The 16002-nt window shown below is 38.1% G+C and overlaps 1 protein-coding gene across 1 annotated transcript in view; it reads left to right on the top strand.

The window, feature by feature from the left end:
• Positions 1 to 16002, top strand: part of LOC112516416 (O-fucosyltransferase 10-like) — a 39291-nt gene that overhangs the window by 12138 nt on the left and 11151 nt on the right. The window contains exons 4-7 of the mRNA XM_025123434.1: positions 2811 to 2899; positions 8776 to 8973; positions 13541 to 13745; positions 14035 to 14202. Coding sequence (XP_024979202.1) covers positions 2811 to 2899; positions 8776 to 8973; positions 13541 to 13745; positions 14035 to 14202 — 660 coding nt within the window. The remainder of the gene's footprint in view (positions 1 to 2810; positions 2900 to 8775; positions 8974 to 13540; positions 13746 to 14034; positions 14203 to 16002) is intronic.

The raw sequence follows: 16002 nt of genomic DNA, 5'->3' as shown, positions 1-16002 counted from the left end.
TTCTTTACTCAATTCAATAAGAAAGCTACCGACAACAATCAATTTGCATCAAAATCATAATATGACTCACACAACAACTCGGTAAGTTCAATCAACTGTAGAAATCAATCATTCGAGATTTCCAATTTTTGATTTATTGAATCTAATTTCATGACCGTTAATCGGCTGAAAAGAGAACTCCATGCCTTGAAAATCGAAATAGTCGAACTTTGAAGAACAATAGAAATTAGATTGGGTTGTTGGAATGAGCATTGACCTGTTCATGATGTGAATTCAGTATTCATGACTACTAGGCCTTAGGTCTGTTTTTATAGTTAAAACCCAGTTGTCTAATTCCCAAATTATTAAACTCAAAAATAGTAGTAGATGACAGCTTGATGCCCCTTTAGACTTTGATGCCCTGTGCGGCCGCACGGGCTGCACGTGGCTAGGGCCGGCCCTGTGTATATGCACAAGAAGATTCATGTATAATACCATGCTTAGACAGGTAACTTGTAAAATCACGAGAGAAATATTCTTTTGCATTATTAGATCGCAGTTTTTTAATAGAAACATCAAACGAGTTCTGACATAGGCATAAAATTCACGAAAGAGAGATAATATTTCACTATGAGATTTAAGTAGGTAAACCCATGTTGCATGAGAAAATTCATCGACAAACATAATGTAATATTTAAAACCATTTGTGGAGGTAATAGGGCACGATTCCCATACATCCGAGTGAATGAGTGCAAATAAGGTGTTGACTTGACTAGACTTTCCAGGGGGATAGGAACAATGAGTGTGTTTACCCAAATGACATGACTCACATGTTAGGCAAAGAGGGGTGACCTAACCAACAGTGCACCTCCTGAATACTGGAATCACAAAGATGTGTAGCTGGAGATTGCAACATAGATAAGCAATAAAGACCCTGAGATTCAAAGCCTGTGCCAATCAACCATGCCAATCAACTGGTTTGTTCCCAATTCCTGAAACATATATCTGGGGAAAAAGGTTATATAACAATCAAGTTTTCTGGTGATTTGGCTAACGAATATTAGACTTCCAGGGAAGGTAGGAACATAAAGAAAAGATGATAAGTTTAGGTTTGACAGGTTGCTAGTGGATCCAATGCCCATAATTTGACCCGAAGATCCATTAGTCTCAAGATTGGATAAAAGCTCTTGGTTCCTGTCATGTGATATGTGGCTCCAGAATCAATAATTCAAGATGGCGAGCATGCAGAAAAACAAGTATATGTATACTTGATTGTGCTGCACCAACACAAAAAATAGGTAGAACCTGTCCTCGAGGATGACCCGAAACTGTAAATTCATTGGACGTCGATTGTTGCACAGGAACTTTGTCTCCCGTTGTTAAGTTGTAAATTTAGAAGGCTGGATCTCGGTCAGAGGAAGCCAAAAAAAGAGTTGGATTTGAGTTGGTTGTTCATGCGGCTGTTTCAGGTAGATTTCGGCATATACCGGCAGATTTCGGCATACCCCGGCAGATTTCGACGTGTTCTGGCATATTCCAACAGGTTCACACAGGTTCACACAGGTTCACACAGGTTCCAGTGTGTTCCAGCAGGTTCTGGTAGGTTCAGATGTGTCCCAGCAGGTTCGACGTGTTCCGGCGTGTTCGTGGCAGGTTTTGGAAGATTACAGCAGGTCGTGGAAAATTCTGGTAGGTTCTGGAAGATTCTGGCGACAACGGCTGGATATCCGGTAGAGTTCCGGCAACACCGGCTGCAGTTCCGGTAGGGTTCTGGTGATGTCGTCTAGGTATCCGGTGGGATTCCGGCGAAGTTGGCTAGGTTTCCGGCAGGATTTTCAGGCAAGGCTCTGATATCATGTAATCACTTGAATAAGGTGATGTATATTTCATTAAACAAGTAGGGAACTTTACACAATATATATACAACCAAGCAACCTAATTAAGGAAAGGATACTATGAAAGCAAACCCCTAATTTACTATATATAACACCGTCCAAACTCTCAATCAATCTAATTTAACTTGGGAAAGCTTTAGGAAGCGCTTATACAAGTCATAACTCTTGAAACACTTTTTGTCTTATACTCATGTTCACCTCTAACTCAAAAATTCTCTTCCACCTTTAAAGTGGCCTTCAGTTGACCTGCCACTCTTGACCAATTTGGGTTTGGGTACCTATCTAAGTGCCACATAACATATCAAAACATACCATATATTACACTGCACATATCATGCTCATATCAAACAAGTTACATAAGCACATATGTTGAAATGGTGCACATTCGATAATCTGGGATATTACACTTAGGAGCTCTTATTACAATGACTGATATTATAGCTTAGTTTATTATTCATGATCCCGTCTACTTAGGGCCATTGCCCTTTTAAAATCTGTCAGGTAAAACAGAGTATTCGTGATTAATACATAATCAGAATTGTTGATCCAATGGCAAGTTTTTCCAGACACACCTCTGTGATTTCTTGCTGGTTTTAATTTTGGACTTTGATTAGAACTATGAGGCATGGGCACTCTTGCTCTGATTAAAGAAAATTAGACAATCTTCAATGATGGTTGAGAAAAATTAGGACAATCAAGGTAATTTCTGTAGGCCTAATTGTAGTATGTCAGAAATGTAAATGGTATCTATCAAAGCCATGAAGTGGTTATTGTTTACCACCCTGTTACTTATCTTTTCTTAAGTTATGAGAGAACAGTGAAGTGGTCTTTTGGTCATCTTTTTGTAACTTATACGCATATAAGTAACTTAGGAAGGCTTTATATTGTACATTATAGTTATTTTATGTTCCATGACAATGAATCTTCAAATGGCAGATATGTAATGCAGTGGCAGTGGCAGGTCTTCTGAATGCAACACTACTCATTCCTCGTTTTAATTTTCATAAAGTTTGGAGGGACGCCAGGCAAGTTAATCACTTAGCTTTCTGCAATTTCAATTTATTTTACCTTTTTAGGAAAGAGTACCCAATTATTTGATTGCAGTAAATGTTTTGATTGACATAATGTACATGTGTGACTGTAATTTGAGATGAAAAGAATATAATATAATTTAAGGTGTTATTATAGTACTTTGTGTTGACGAGTGCTCCATAAGATAAGCCAAAATTATAGGATTGATTCAAATTGGTTCTTTCCTATCCTCCCTTCCTTGTATTTCTCCCTTCCGTAGTTATAGGATTGTTTCCTTATGTCTTCCTGTTTCCTCTCTGTATATATATTGGGTCTCATAATGAAATCAAATACACTCAAAAATATTAAGCAATCATCCGTTCTCTTTATTTCACATCGTATCAGAGCGAGGGATCTCGGACCCCTCATAAACTCGTAAAACCCTCACCATGAGCGAAAAAGAAGTCCCTCCTGTCATTGTCCAGAATGTACAGGATGCACTATTCCCATCCAGAATCATCTTGGATGATAAGAATTACCCGTTATGGTCGCAACTCATGGAGATGCGAATTGGAGCAAGGAACAAATTAGGGTTCCTCACGGGTTCCACCCTGAAACCAAAAGACGAAAAGAAGATGGAAGCCTCTTTCATTGATAATCATCGTGTCAAGAGATGGCTCATTGATTCAATGAGTCCACAATTGATGCAACGCTTTATCAGACTTTAGACGGCTAAGGAGATCTGGGAAGCCGTTGCCAAAACCTTCTATGATGGTACAGACGAAACACAATTATTCGAACTAAATCGGAGATCGTTCACCACACGTCAAAACGGAAGAACCTTACCTGCTTACTACAACGAACTGGTAAGTATTTTTCAAGAAATTCACTCTCGTATTATGGATAAGGAAGATGTTAATGCCGTTGTATCCCTTCACAAAACCCTAGCCTGTCTAAGAGTGCATATCTTCCTGGCCGGCCTTGATCCGGAATTTAATCAAGCCCAAAGTGAAATACTGAGAAAAGACCCACCCCTTGACCTGGAATCAAGCTATGCATATGTCTGAAAGGACCAAAATCAGAGACACACTATGGAAGAACCCAAGTCGGAACCCGATGACATGGTTCTCCTAACCACTTGAAGCCATCCAAAAGGAAAAAACGTCAACAGTAAAGGTAACACCCTTACCCGCACTCTTTGTGGGGAAGACGGACACTCTTAACAACGGTGTTATGAAATCATTTGCTATCCAGACTGGTGGGATTTCTCAAAGAAATCAAGAAAGAAAATAGGACAAGCCTGCGTTGCTGCCACTGGAGAACTCGTGGAGCCTCCTACTCTTGTTGCAGCCCATGTTGAAAAGAATACATTTGGTATGTCAAATACTGACCACTCTAAAAAAGGATCTTGGATTATTGACACATGGGCGACTGATCATATGACAAATGACCAATCTCAACTGATATCTATGCATTCCCTTATGCAATCCGATATTCTTACTGCCAATGAGGGAATAGCACGTGTAACCTGTGAAGGACCAACGCAAGTATCTAGTTCCATGAATCTAAACACTGTCCTTGTTGTCCCCTCTCTGTCTTCAAGCCTCTTATCTGTTAGTCAGATTACAAGAACTTTGAATTGCTTTGTGACTTTTTGGCCTGATGAGTGTATGTTCCAGGATATCACGACATCAGATTCTGCTATGGTATTAGACGGGGAAAGCTATACTATCTTGAAGAACATCGTGGTGAGGCTCTCAATACTGGAATAAGCGAAGGAACTAAGACGTTAACGTGACGACTAGGACAATTGTCCTTTGGTTACCTTAGGAAATTGAAACCAAGTTTATTTTTGAATACACAAGATTCTGGTTTTAAGTGTGATATACGTGAGATGGCGAAAAACCATAGAATTTCTTATGGTCCTAGTAATAATAAAAATTTGGTTCCGTTTATGACTATACATTCAGATGTGTGGGGCCCGACCCAAAGTGCAACACGAGACGGTGCTCGGTATTGATGAATGCACTCGTATGGTTTGGATTTCTCCCCTAAGACATAAAGGTGAAGTATGTAGTGAGTTTCGGGAATTACACTGAATGGTGAAATGACAATACAATTGCAATATTCGGGTTCTCCAATTAGACAACGGGGGAGAGTACATAAATCATGAGATGCACCAGTTCTGCAAGGCTAACTCCACTCGACATCAAACATCATGTGCAGGCACACCCAAACAGAATGGGCTGGCAGAACGCAAAAACCGGCAATTATTAGAGATTGTTCGTGCCTCGTTTGACATGAAAGTTCCATGTGAATATTGGGGTGAAGCTGTCCGATCAGCAACTTACCTCATAAATAGAACCCCGTCTCGGGTCATCGACTTTCAAACCCCTCTTAAGAAACTTCACGGGCTTGTTTCAGCACCAATGAGTCCAAATCTTGAACCAAGAGTGTTTGGATGTACATCATATGTACACCAAAACACAGGGAAATTAGAACCAAGGGCTGTCAAATTCGTGTTCCTCGGATATGCGGACCTCCAAAAGTAATACAGATGCTATGACCCCAAGGAACAAAAAATGCATGTCACTCGTGATGTTGTGTTCCATGAAAACACCTCATTCTTCGGCTACAAGTGTTCTCTTCAGGGGGGGGGGGAATATAACAAAGACGTATGAAGAAAACACCTATGATCATCTCGAAGAAAACGTTGAAGAAACCCTTGATGAGCCAAACAACGAGACGAGAAGCCCAATGGATCAAAGTGATGAATAAGTCAACGAAACAAGAAGCTCAACTGTTGACGAGAATCTAACAAACTTGGAAGAAGCTAATATAGTTTCCCGAAATACTCCCGGAAGTACGGTGACCCCCAAGGTATCTATCGACCCTACTTCGTGTGATACGACTAATCCTTCTGTCTTGCAAGAAAACGAATCGAGATACCCAGCCAGACAAAACAGGGGAATTCTGAAAGACAATACCAGCCTGACCTCAATGCTAAAGCAAAATACTGTATCAACAACTATGTGTCATCACATCAGTTGTCCGAATTCCACGCACTTGCAGTAAGCCAACTAACCGCTGTCTCCATACCAAATGATGTACATGAAGCATTAAAAGAAGGAAAGTGGAAGAATGCCATGAACGAAGAGATGGGGGCGTGGCAAAAGAACCATATCTGGGATCTCATGACTCTTCCCTTAGGAAAGAAGACAGTGGGATGCCCGGTGGATATACTCCATCAAACTTGACTCTAAAGGAAACATCGATAGATACAAAGCAAGACTCGTGGCTAAATGCTACACTCAAAAGTATGGGATCGACTATGGATATACATTTGCCCCCGTAGCAAAAATAAACACTATCCGCATTCTTATCTCTATAGCTGCCAACCGAGATTGGCCATTGAAACAGTATGATGTTAAAAATGCTTTTCTGAATGGGCATTTAGAAGAATATGTGTTCATGGATCCTCCTCTCGGGATAAATTACACCGACAAAGTAGGCACACTAAACAAAGCGCTATATGGCCTAAAACAGTCACCTCGAGCATGGTTTGGAAGATTCTCAAGCTTTATGAAAAAAATCAGGTATAAACAAAGTGATGCTGATCACACTTTGTTTGTCAAGCACGAAGGGATCAACGTAACTACCCTTATTGTGTACGTGGATGATATGGTAGTCACCGGAAATAACCTAGAAGAAATGGCGAAACTCCAAGAACTCCTTGTAGCTGAATTTGAGTTAAAGGATCTTCGACCCCTAAAATATTTTCTAAGGATCGAGGTGGCACGATCGATACAAGGTATAACCATGTGTCGAAGAAAATATATTTTTAGACCTCTTGGCAGAAACGGGAATGTTGAACTGCCGTCCTGTGATACCCCAATAGAAGTGAACCATGGGTTAAGAATTCATCTAGATCAAATGCCAACAAACAAAGAGCGATATCAAAGGTTAGTGGGGAAGCTAATATATCTTTCTCACACACGCCCAGACATTGCATATGCCGTTAGTGTTGTAAGCCGCTTTATGCATGCTCCAAGTGAAGACCATATGAATGTTGTTCATTGCATTCTATGGTACCTCAAAGCAGCTCCCGGGAAAGGTCTATGGTTCCGAAAAAATAAAGCTCAAGAAGTAATAAGTTATACCGATGCGGATTGGGCTGGAGACAAATCTGATGGGAAATCAACATCAGGTTACTTCTCCTTTGTGGAAGGAAATCTGGTCAGGTGGAGAAGTAAGAAACAGAAGGTGGTTGCAAGGTCCAGTGCTGAAGCTGAGTACAAAGGAATGGTTCATGGTGTATGCGAGTTATTATGGATTAAGCGAATTTTGCAAGTCCTTGGAGTTAATCAAAGTAACTCAATGAAACTGTATTGTGACAACGAAGCTGCAGTAAAGATTGCAAATAATCCGGTCCAACATGAAAGGCGAAAGCATGTGGAACTTGACCGACATTTCATCAAAGATCATCTTGAGAAAAAAACTATTAATCTCCCGTTTGTCAACTCAAAAGACCAGCTGGCTGATATGCTTACTAAAGCCGTATACGGAGGAGTTTTTCAAAGCTCTCTTAGCAAGCTGAGAATGTTGGATATCCATTCTCCAGCTTGAGGGGGAGTGTTGACGAGAGCTCCATAAGATAAGCCAAGATTATAGGATTGATTCAAATTGATTCTTTCCTATCCTCCTTTCCTTGTATTTTTCCCTTCCATAATCCATAGTTATAGGATTGTTTCCTTATGTCTTCATGTTTCCTCTCTATATATATATTGGGTCTCATAATGAAATCAGATACACTCAAAAATATTAAGCAATCATCTGTTCTCTTTATTTCACACTTTGACACATATACAGTCTTTATTGAATCTTGCCCAATATTAGGAGTGCCACATGACACTGCAATTCGCTCTGCTACATCTATGCCTCAATAGCAAAACATGCACCAGTGTCGAATGACTGTGCTATAGTTAGGTTGAGATTGTCATTCTAATGAGAACATAACTCCGTTGTGACCCGGACACTGTGCTAACATAAAGAAAGATGCTCTCTTTAAGCTGATTTATGCCATTAGAGAAAGCTCAGTACTCAATTGGGTGCACCAATAACTGATGCATCACGCTCAGGACACAAATAGTCTAGTCACCAGTCTGGTTCTCTATATCTGCACTGCTAGGAGAGCCTGAAGCTCGAAATCTTGATGCTCTTATCACATCATATTGATAAAAACATGTATCAAGAAGGATATAAAGAACAACACATGACCTTTTGTAGAGTAATTCTGCAGCAATTTTCATCAGGTTATATTGCATGGACAACAATGGTGATTAGCTAGTGTCTGTGAACTGCAAATTTTACCCACTAGTCCCTCAAGAAGGGTGTAAAGAACAACATATGACCTATTCGTAGCATAATTTATGCAGCAATTTTCATCAGGTTGCTTTTATGTATACATACTCATAAAGGAAATGCTCAATTCTCATACAGTAATTTTAACGTGCATGTGAATAAAATTTTATTTCGTTAACTAAAATATATAAATCGACTTCATTTTTAGCATAAACTTATTATTCACAGACTTCGACCATGTCTTGAGGTCCTCCTGAAGCGCTTTAAAAGCTTTGGTATAGATTTGTGTATAATGAGGGAAGAGAACTAGATACTTGCAATAGCTATTGTGCTTAGCTACACTGTTCTTGTTCTGCACTTGGTGTAATATCCAATGGACCTTTTGTAGATACCAATAACTTGATAAGTAATATCAATAACTTGCGGGTTCTTTTTAATTGGTCATTACATGCATTATTCTTGAAATGGATAAAAGGAATTGGTTTTGTTGCCTGCACTTATTATTCTTTGTGCTTTTTGCTCTTGTCAGTGAGTTTGGGGACATATATGATGAAGAACATTTCATAGCCACCCTTAAGCGTTATGTTGATGTAGTGCGTGAGATCCCCAAGGAACTGATGGAGGAATATGATTTCAATATAAGTAATATACCAAGCTTTCGAGTCCCAGCTTGGGCTTCTGCCGGTTACTACTTGAAAGAAGTTTATCCTGTCCTCAAAGAGCAAAGGTTGGTGCTTCACATTGTCAAGCATTCTGGTATTCGTTTATTTTTGTTCCAAATTGCAGTTTCATTAAATTTGGTTATCTAAACCGATGGTTATACAAGATGTTTGTCTTATGTTGTGTTAATACGATTTAGCATTTCGTTGGCCTGTATGCCCATTTTATACAATGTGTCTGCTTTCACTGATGATGCAACCTGCACTCGCAGAACCTTTCTTTACACAGGTGAAATAGGACAGCAATAACAGGTGGCAATCTCGTCTAAAATCAGCCTAATAAAAGACTCCAACAAACTACTAAACCCAATAGAAAAGTTTCCATGAAGGAGAGAGTTTTGAGGTTGGAACCTAGGCTCTCATACCAAAATTTGATGTCAAATCAAATGATGGACTGAAATGATTAATCTGGGTAAGTTTGAGAGTGAAACAATGAACTCATAACAAAAACTATGAAGTTACTGAGAGAGAAGAAAATACTAGATAGTTAAATAACCTACTACTCTAATCTCTAAAGGAAATTAATCCACCAAGATAAAAGGGAAATAGAACATTCCAAACAAACAAGATCAGAGATCTTCAAAAGAAATAAATATTTCATGTAATAGAGATACTTCATTCATTTTTATCTATGTTGTTAGCCGAAAGTTGATAAGTAGGGTTCATCTTTCTACTTATCATTTATAAGTTCTGTAAGTTGTGTATATATTTGTACCTTTCATCTCGTTATCTGTACATAAAACTATTTTACCTTTGACTACATGGTAATAGAGCATCTGAAACCCAAGCCATTACTTTTGAGTCGCACATGTGGAATCCAGCAGTCACAGATTTGAAACCCTATCCCTTACTACTGCCAACCATCACCGATCGTCATCGCCTTCGCCGTCGTCTTGCACATCTGAACCCCAGCCATGGTGCTGCTACACGTTAACCCAGTTATCGCAAACCTGTAACTCTAGCCCCTGGGCGCCGTCTCCACCATCGCTGGCCGCCGTAGACACCGACGGCTGATGTGTTTCCGACATCAACTCCGATAAATTTTGTTATCTCTTCTCCATTTGAAAAAAGACCTTGCTATCCTTTTGAATATATAAGTTGGCATGAGTATTATAAGCGTTGAAAAAATGCGTTTTCTTGCTTGCACATGTGAAAATTATTGAATATTTATCCTCTTTGTAATGAGGAATATGGGGTACATTTGTTGCATTTGATAGGAAAGTCTATTTCATTTCTTGTTTGATTTTGGGCTTCTTCTGGTCGTAAGATCCAAGGTTTTAAATTACGGAAATTGCGAGGTGAGGCGTAAGCCCTGGGCGGAAATGTAATTCCCAGATATCTAAAGATTGATATAATTCACACAAGAACAATGTAGAAACAATGATAAATCTAATCAAGAACGGTAGATTGAAGCACTGAAGTCATGTATCATTAATCTTCATAGTAGTTACAAGCTTAAGAGAGTGATTCTGGAGAGAGAAATATTAAAATGTGAAAGCTTAATTGTGTTAAAGTAAGTACAAAGGTCTAGAATCTACATCTATTTATACCACAAGTTCAGAAGACTAACTATAGTTACATGACAGTTACAAGCAGTTATAGTACAAACATATGATAGGCTGACACGTGGACTAATATCCTCTGGAGTCTTCTGAACTCGTATCTCTTCAAGACTTTTGAGGAGCAGAGTAGTGGAAATAAGATCTTCTTCTATATCTTCTTTAAGACTTTGTTCGAACTCTGACTCCATAGCCTCAGATCTCTGACTCAATACAACACTTGGCGTTTCTTCAGATATCATCTTCTCTGATCCAACTTACAGAAAGTCTGGATCTACAGGAAACTAAATAAATTATGTAACGTGTAAAATGTAATTCCATATCAAACTAAGGAAATTTTAGAAGTCATAAACTTACTACTTGTACGTCTTAAAAACATAAATTCATTTATTCGAATAAGTGATAGTTTTATGAAACATGACCAATTGCATAGCTCCACCATTATATTCGTAATCACTATCATCATCCTCGTATTCCAAATTCACTTAGAATACTTTTCCTCTTCATTGATGTTGAACTTTGTCCCGCATCCTCGGTTGATACACCATTGTCGTCTTTGTCATCATTTGGGTGTGTAATACATTCATCGTCTGATGACACATCATTTCAGTGATAGTTTGTTCATGAATCTATGCTTCAACTACCTCTTGTACATGATGTACACCAAGCTATTCATCTTGTTTGTGCGTGCACGATTTTTTTCTTTTTGTGTGCACTTGATTGAGCGTACTCCAATTACATCCACATATTGATGCCGAACAAGTAAGGTTAAGAATCCTCATTGCAAACGCTTTTAACTGCGACGTATCATCTCCAAAGTTATCCCGCCGTAGAACTATCTATATATATTATTGACGAAATAAATAAAGTGCTGAATCATTTATGTTATTTATAAAACGAAAAATAAGTGATAGAAGTACATGCATTTACCAGGTGGTGGACGTGATTGGTAACTTGACAAAGCTTTAAGAATCCAAACCATCTTTGTTTGCAAGTCTATACGATAAGATGGTTATCAATCTTTCACATTGAACATTATCTTCTAACACTCCCCCTCAAGCTGGCATGTATATATTAATCATGCCAAGCTTGCTAGTAAGTTATTTGAACAACTTCTTTGTGAGACTTTTAGTCAGGAGATCAACAATCTGTTGCTTTAAGGATAAGTAGACCAGGTACACACTTCTGGAATATAACGTTTCTTTTATAAAATGACGATCAACTTCCACGTGCTTGGTTCTATCATGATGAACCAGGTTGTGAGCTATGCTTACAGCTGCCTTGTTGTCGCAGTTAAGTTTCATTTGTGCTTCAAAGGGTACCCCTAACTCTTCCATTAGTTGTCTTAGCCATATTCCTTCGCACATGCCATGTTCCACAACTCGAAACTCAGATTCAGCGCTCAACGATTGTTTTTTACTTCTCCATGTCACGAGGTTTCCCGTAAATAGCTACAATAACCTCTGGTTGGTGGCCCGTCATTAACAACAGCGGCCCGATCAACATCGATGGGTAAGGAGACTTCTAAAAGAGCTCAAAGTAAATACCGATGACTTGATGAGACTTATTATGATAACCAATCATCTATTCATATAACCAAGAATCAAGTATTCCATGAGAGAACCAAGCACATTGAGGTTGATTGTCATCTGATCAAAGATCATGTTGTGGGATTTGAGACAGATCTTCCATCAATCCAACCAGTACACATCAAGACCGATTACTAGCTTGCGGACATCCTCACGAAGCCATTATGGGAAGCACAAATAGATTTTATTTGTAACAAGTTGGACATATTAACATCTTCGCTCCAACTTGAGGAGGAATGTTAGATATAGTAAACTAGGATTTTACTTTCCTAGCATAGTAATATGTTTTCCTTAAATAGTTTGCATATATATTCATGTAGAGTTACTATCGGGTGTGTTCGGTAAATTGGACACGACAGTTGAGAACAAGGATCACCGTGCCACGTTTGGCAGGATTATAATGGGGAACAAAGTGGAATAGAGTGGAACAAAGTAAAATAGAGTGGAAAAGGGTGTTCCACCCCCACCCCATGGAACTAGCTGGAACAGACTTATGTTTTACCAATATGACCTCAAAATAAAACTTAATTCTCTTCTAAAACATCAAATATGCCTTCCTCTTTACATTTTATTCATTTTTTTAAAATTTATTTATTGTATTTTATGCTCTTTAAACTTTTACTTTTAGTCCTCAAAATATTTTTTTGTATATGATTTTTATATTTTTGATAATTTATGTAATTTATTAAACGTTAACAATAACAAATTAATATAGAAAAATATAAAATAAAAATTGGAAATGACAAACTTTTTATTTAGGTGCCATTTTAATCGTCTTGACGAATACTTTCTAATGATATATTTTGTTATATAATTTTTTTATAATTTAATAGATTACATAATTAATCAATAGATTACATAATTAATCAAAAAATATAAAATATATATACAACTCATTAGGGGTAAATTGGTCATTTTATCTGTTCTGTCCTGTCCAATTCTGTCTTACCAGAACGTTGAACAACTGTTATGTTCTGTCCTATGGATACCAAACGCACCCTTCAAGTTAATTACAAACACACCAGACCTGTTGGATAACATGAAGCAAGGTGAATTTTTTGTTGAAACTAGGATTACGCAACAACCACTTGGGTAAAGCAGGCAAGGCAACAATTGCTTGACTTGAACTCATAACAATTTCTTGATTTCCATTGGATTGCTTACTGCCCTTAGGTACACCCATATCAACTTGTCAAGTTACTTGATGACAGTAAGGGTCTGTGACTCACTTTGAACAACGTGGTTCCCCTAAACATATTCTATATCAAACTTAGCATTGTGGGATCACCTCATCGACTTGTGATCTCATAGTGCATGATAGGAATCCAACAATCATCCTTTTTGAAGTTTTCTGTTATTAAGATTTGGGTTTGTTCAAATAGACTAAGAGGTCTTATTATTTTTAACTCTTTACAAATTCAATGCAGAATTGTACGGGTTGCTCCTTTTGCAAATAGATTGGCTTCAAGTCTCCCTCCTCATATTCAATATCTTAGATGCCTTGCTAATTATGAAGCATTGAGATTCTCTATCTCCATCACAACACTTGCTAACACATTAGTCAAAAGAATGACTGCGGATAGTTCAGGTTCAGGCGGGAAATATGTTTCTGTCCATCTTCGGTTTGAGGAGGTATGCTGCTATTTTCTTAATGGATCGTATTGGGGGCTTGTTATCATTATCCGTTCACAGGGTTTATGGTTACAAATTAACAGTCTTTTTGGCAGATCGCCGAACTTTGTTGTGCAACAAGTGTTTGTTGACTTTTGTTTGTGTTTTGTTCTTCATCTTTTGCATCTTTTCTCGTTTGTCTTTCTGTTAATTTGTGTTTCTTCAGCCTCTGCTTCTGAAATGACTCATTATTGGATATTACTGTAGTAGGGACTGAGTTTAACATTCCGATCTTATTCATTACATGTAGGACATGGTTGCCTTTTCATGCTGTGTTTATGATGGAGGAAAATCTGAACAACTTGAAATGGATTCAATACGTCAAAAGGGTTGGGGGGAGAAGTTTAAACGTAAAGATTATGTCATCGCACCCGGTCGTAATCGAATGAACGGGAGGTGCCCAATGACGCCTTTGGAGGTTAGCTTTGGGAACTCCTGAATTTTTTCATTTCTTGAATTCTGCATGCTGTTTCAGGCTCGATTTCTTTGAAAGGTTAGAAGCTAGCACGTAATTAGCTTAGGTTGGCATCATATGGGTGACCTTTAAAAACTCTATGGAGAGTATGGAATTCTTTGCATAATTCATGGAGTTTTTACTTTTTCATGTGATAATTGTCCATGGTTGTATGGCAATAGGGACAAGGGTGCATATATGAGATGCTAGATGAACACAGTATTATGATAATCTCTCTGTTCCATCTCCCAAAAGAAGGTACACTTTGACTTTTGAGGTCCAATGGACTATTTTTCCAGCTTAAAATTTGATATGGATGCTTTAGTGGCAAAAGATGATAACTAGATATTAGACAAAATTTTATGCGAACTTTGGAAAAATGCCATTTGATTGAGGATTAAAAGAGTTCTGGTTTTCATCAAAGTTGAAGCGTATTTGTATTTTGGAAGAGAAGACGAAGGAAAAGCCCTTTACTCATTAAATTGCCTTCGCTGTTTTCCCAAGAACAAGAGCAAGAAAAAATGAAGATATAAAATGTCAACCTCAAGGGTATTGGATGAAATTTTAGCATGTGCAGCATAACTTATTATCCGAAGTTCTTTCAGTTAGTTGATGCTTTGAATGAACATATTCATGTGGTAGGCCTTTATGGAGTTTGCAACTGTGCCAACTTTTCTTTTGGTACACACTTCTGTTTTCTTTTTGTTTGTTTGTGTTATTTGCTTTTTGGCCCCCCTATTATTCAAAACACATGAACTCATGAAGCAATGTTGGGGAATTTTGATCCCTTAAGGTTCCTGGAAAAGTTGAACTAAAAATTTTGGCGAATTTTGGACGAATCATGCTCCCCATCAATAGGATATCCAAACATCAATATAACCTATCCCCTTCCTCAGCATCTTAACAAGGCTTCTGTTATATCCCTTTCTACTTCAGGTGAAAAGAGAAAGTAAGATCACACTGGTGACCAGATGGTGAAAACAAAGTGCGGGAATATGTGAAACCCCCAGATGACTCTCCAAAATAGTCCTTGAGGAGAGAAGGGAGGTTCCAACATATATAGAGGTGAAATGGTCCAAGTCTATCCAATGTAGGACTCTTAACACAAGGAATACAAAAGGTCATATGCATATAATTTTGAAGATGAAATCTGATTTGATCATGCTTCTAAAAACTGAAGAAATGTAATTGCTTGGAGAACCTAAAATGCAACTCCTACAATCTGTTACATAAGCCGTCTGGCAAAATCTAACTCAAATAAAATGTTTTGTCTTTTCGTAAATAATTGGTGAACCGTTAGCTATCTAAGTAACATCAAGAAAGTGGTGATCTAACCAATGGACTAGGGACAGAAATCTTCAAGACTCTGAAACCAATATTTCACAGAATCGGAACATTATCGGCTTATTACCCTTTTCTTTAATGTCATCGTTGCTAGGGATTCATGCATAACTGCTGAGGTTTTAGTTGCTACTTTTTTATCCTTTCACCTCAGAGCAGTAATAGCTCTATTGTAAGTTTATCGTGTATAGAATTAAGGTTTACGACGAGCAAACAAATCTGATGCCTACTTCTCTGGGAAAGACGAGACATAAAATTAGCAACTCTGGGGCTGTTTGGCAGTTGCTGAATGGTTTAGTGCAGAATGATTAAGTGGTCAGGATGATTAAGAGACTCTGTATGATTTAGTGTCAGATAGAAAAAGGTTGTTTGGAAACTGTTCTGAATGAACAGTCTGAATGACATAAAATTACCATTTTACCC

Source organism: Cynara cardunculus, assembly GCF_001531365.2.
Source record: "Cynara cardunculus var. scolymus isolate 2C chromosome LG 8, CcrdV1, whole genome shotgun sequence".
Taxonomy (NCBI): Eukaryota; Viridiplantae; Streptophyta; class Magnoliopsida; order Asterales; family Asteraceae; genus Cynara; species Cynara cardunculus.
Note: the sequence above shows the minus strand (reverse complement) of the source record. Positions and strands in the feature narration are given on the sequence as shown.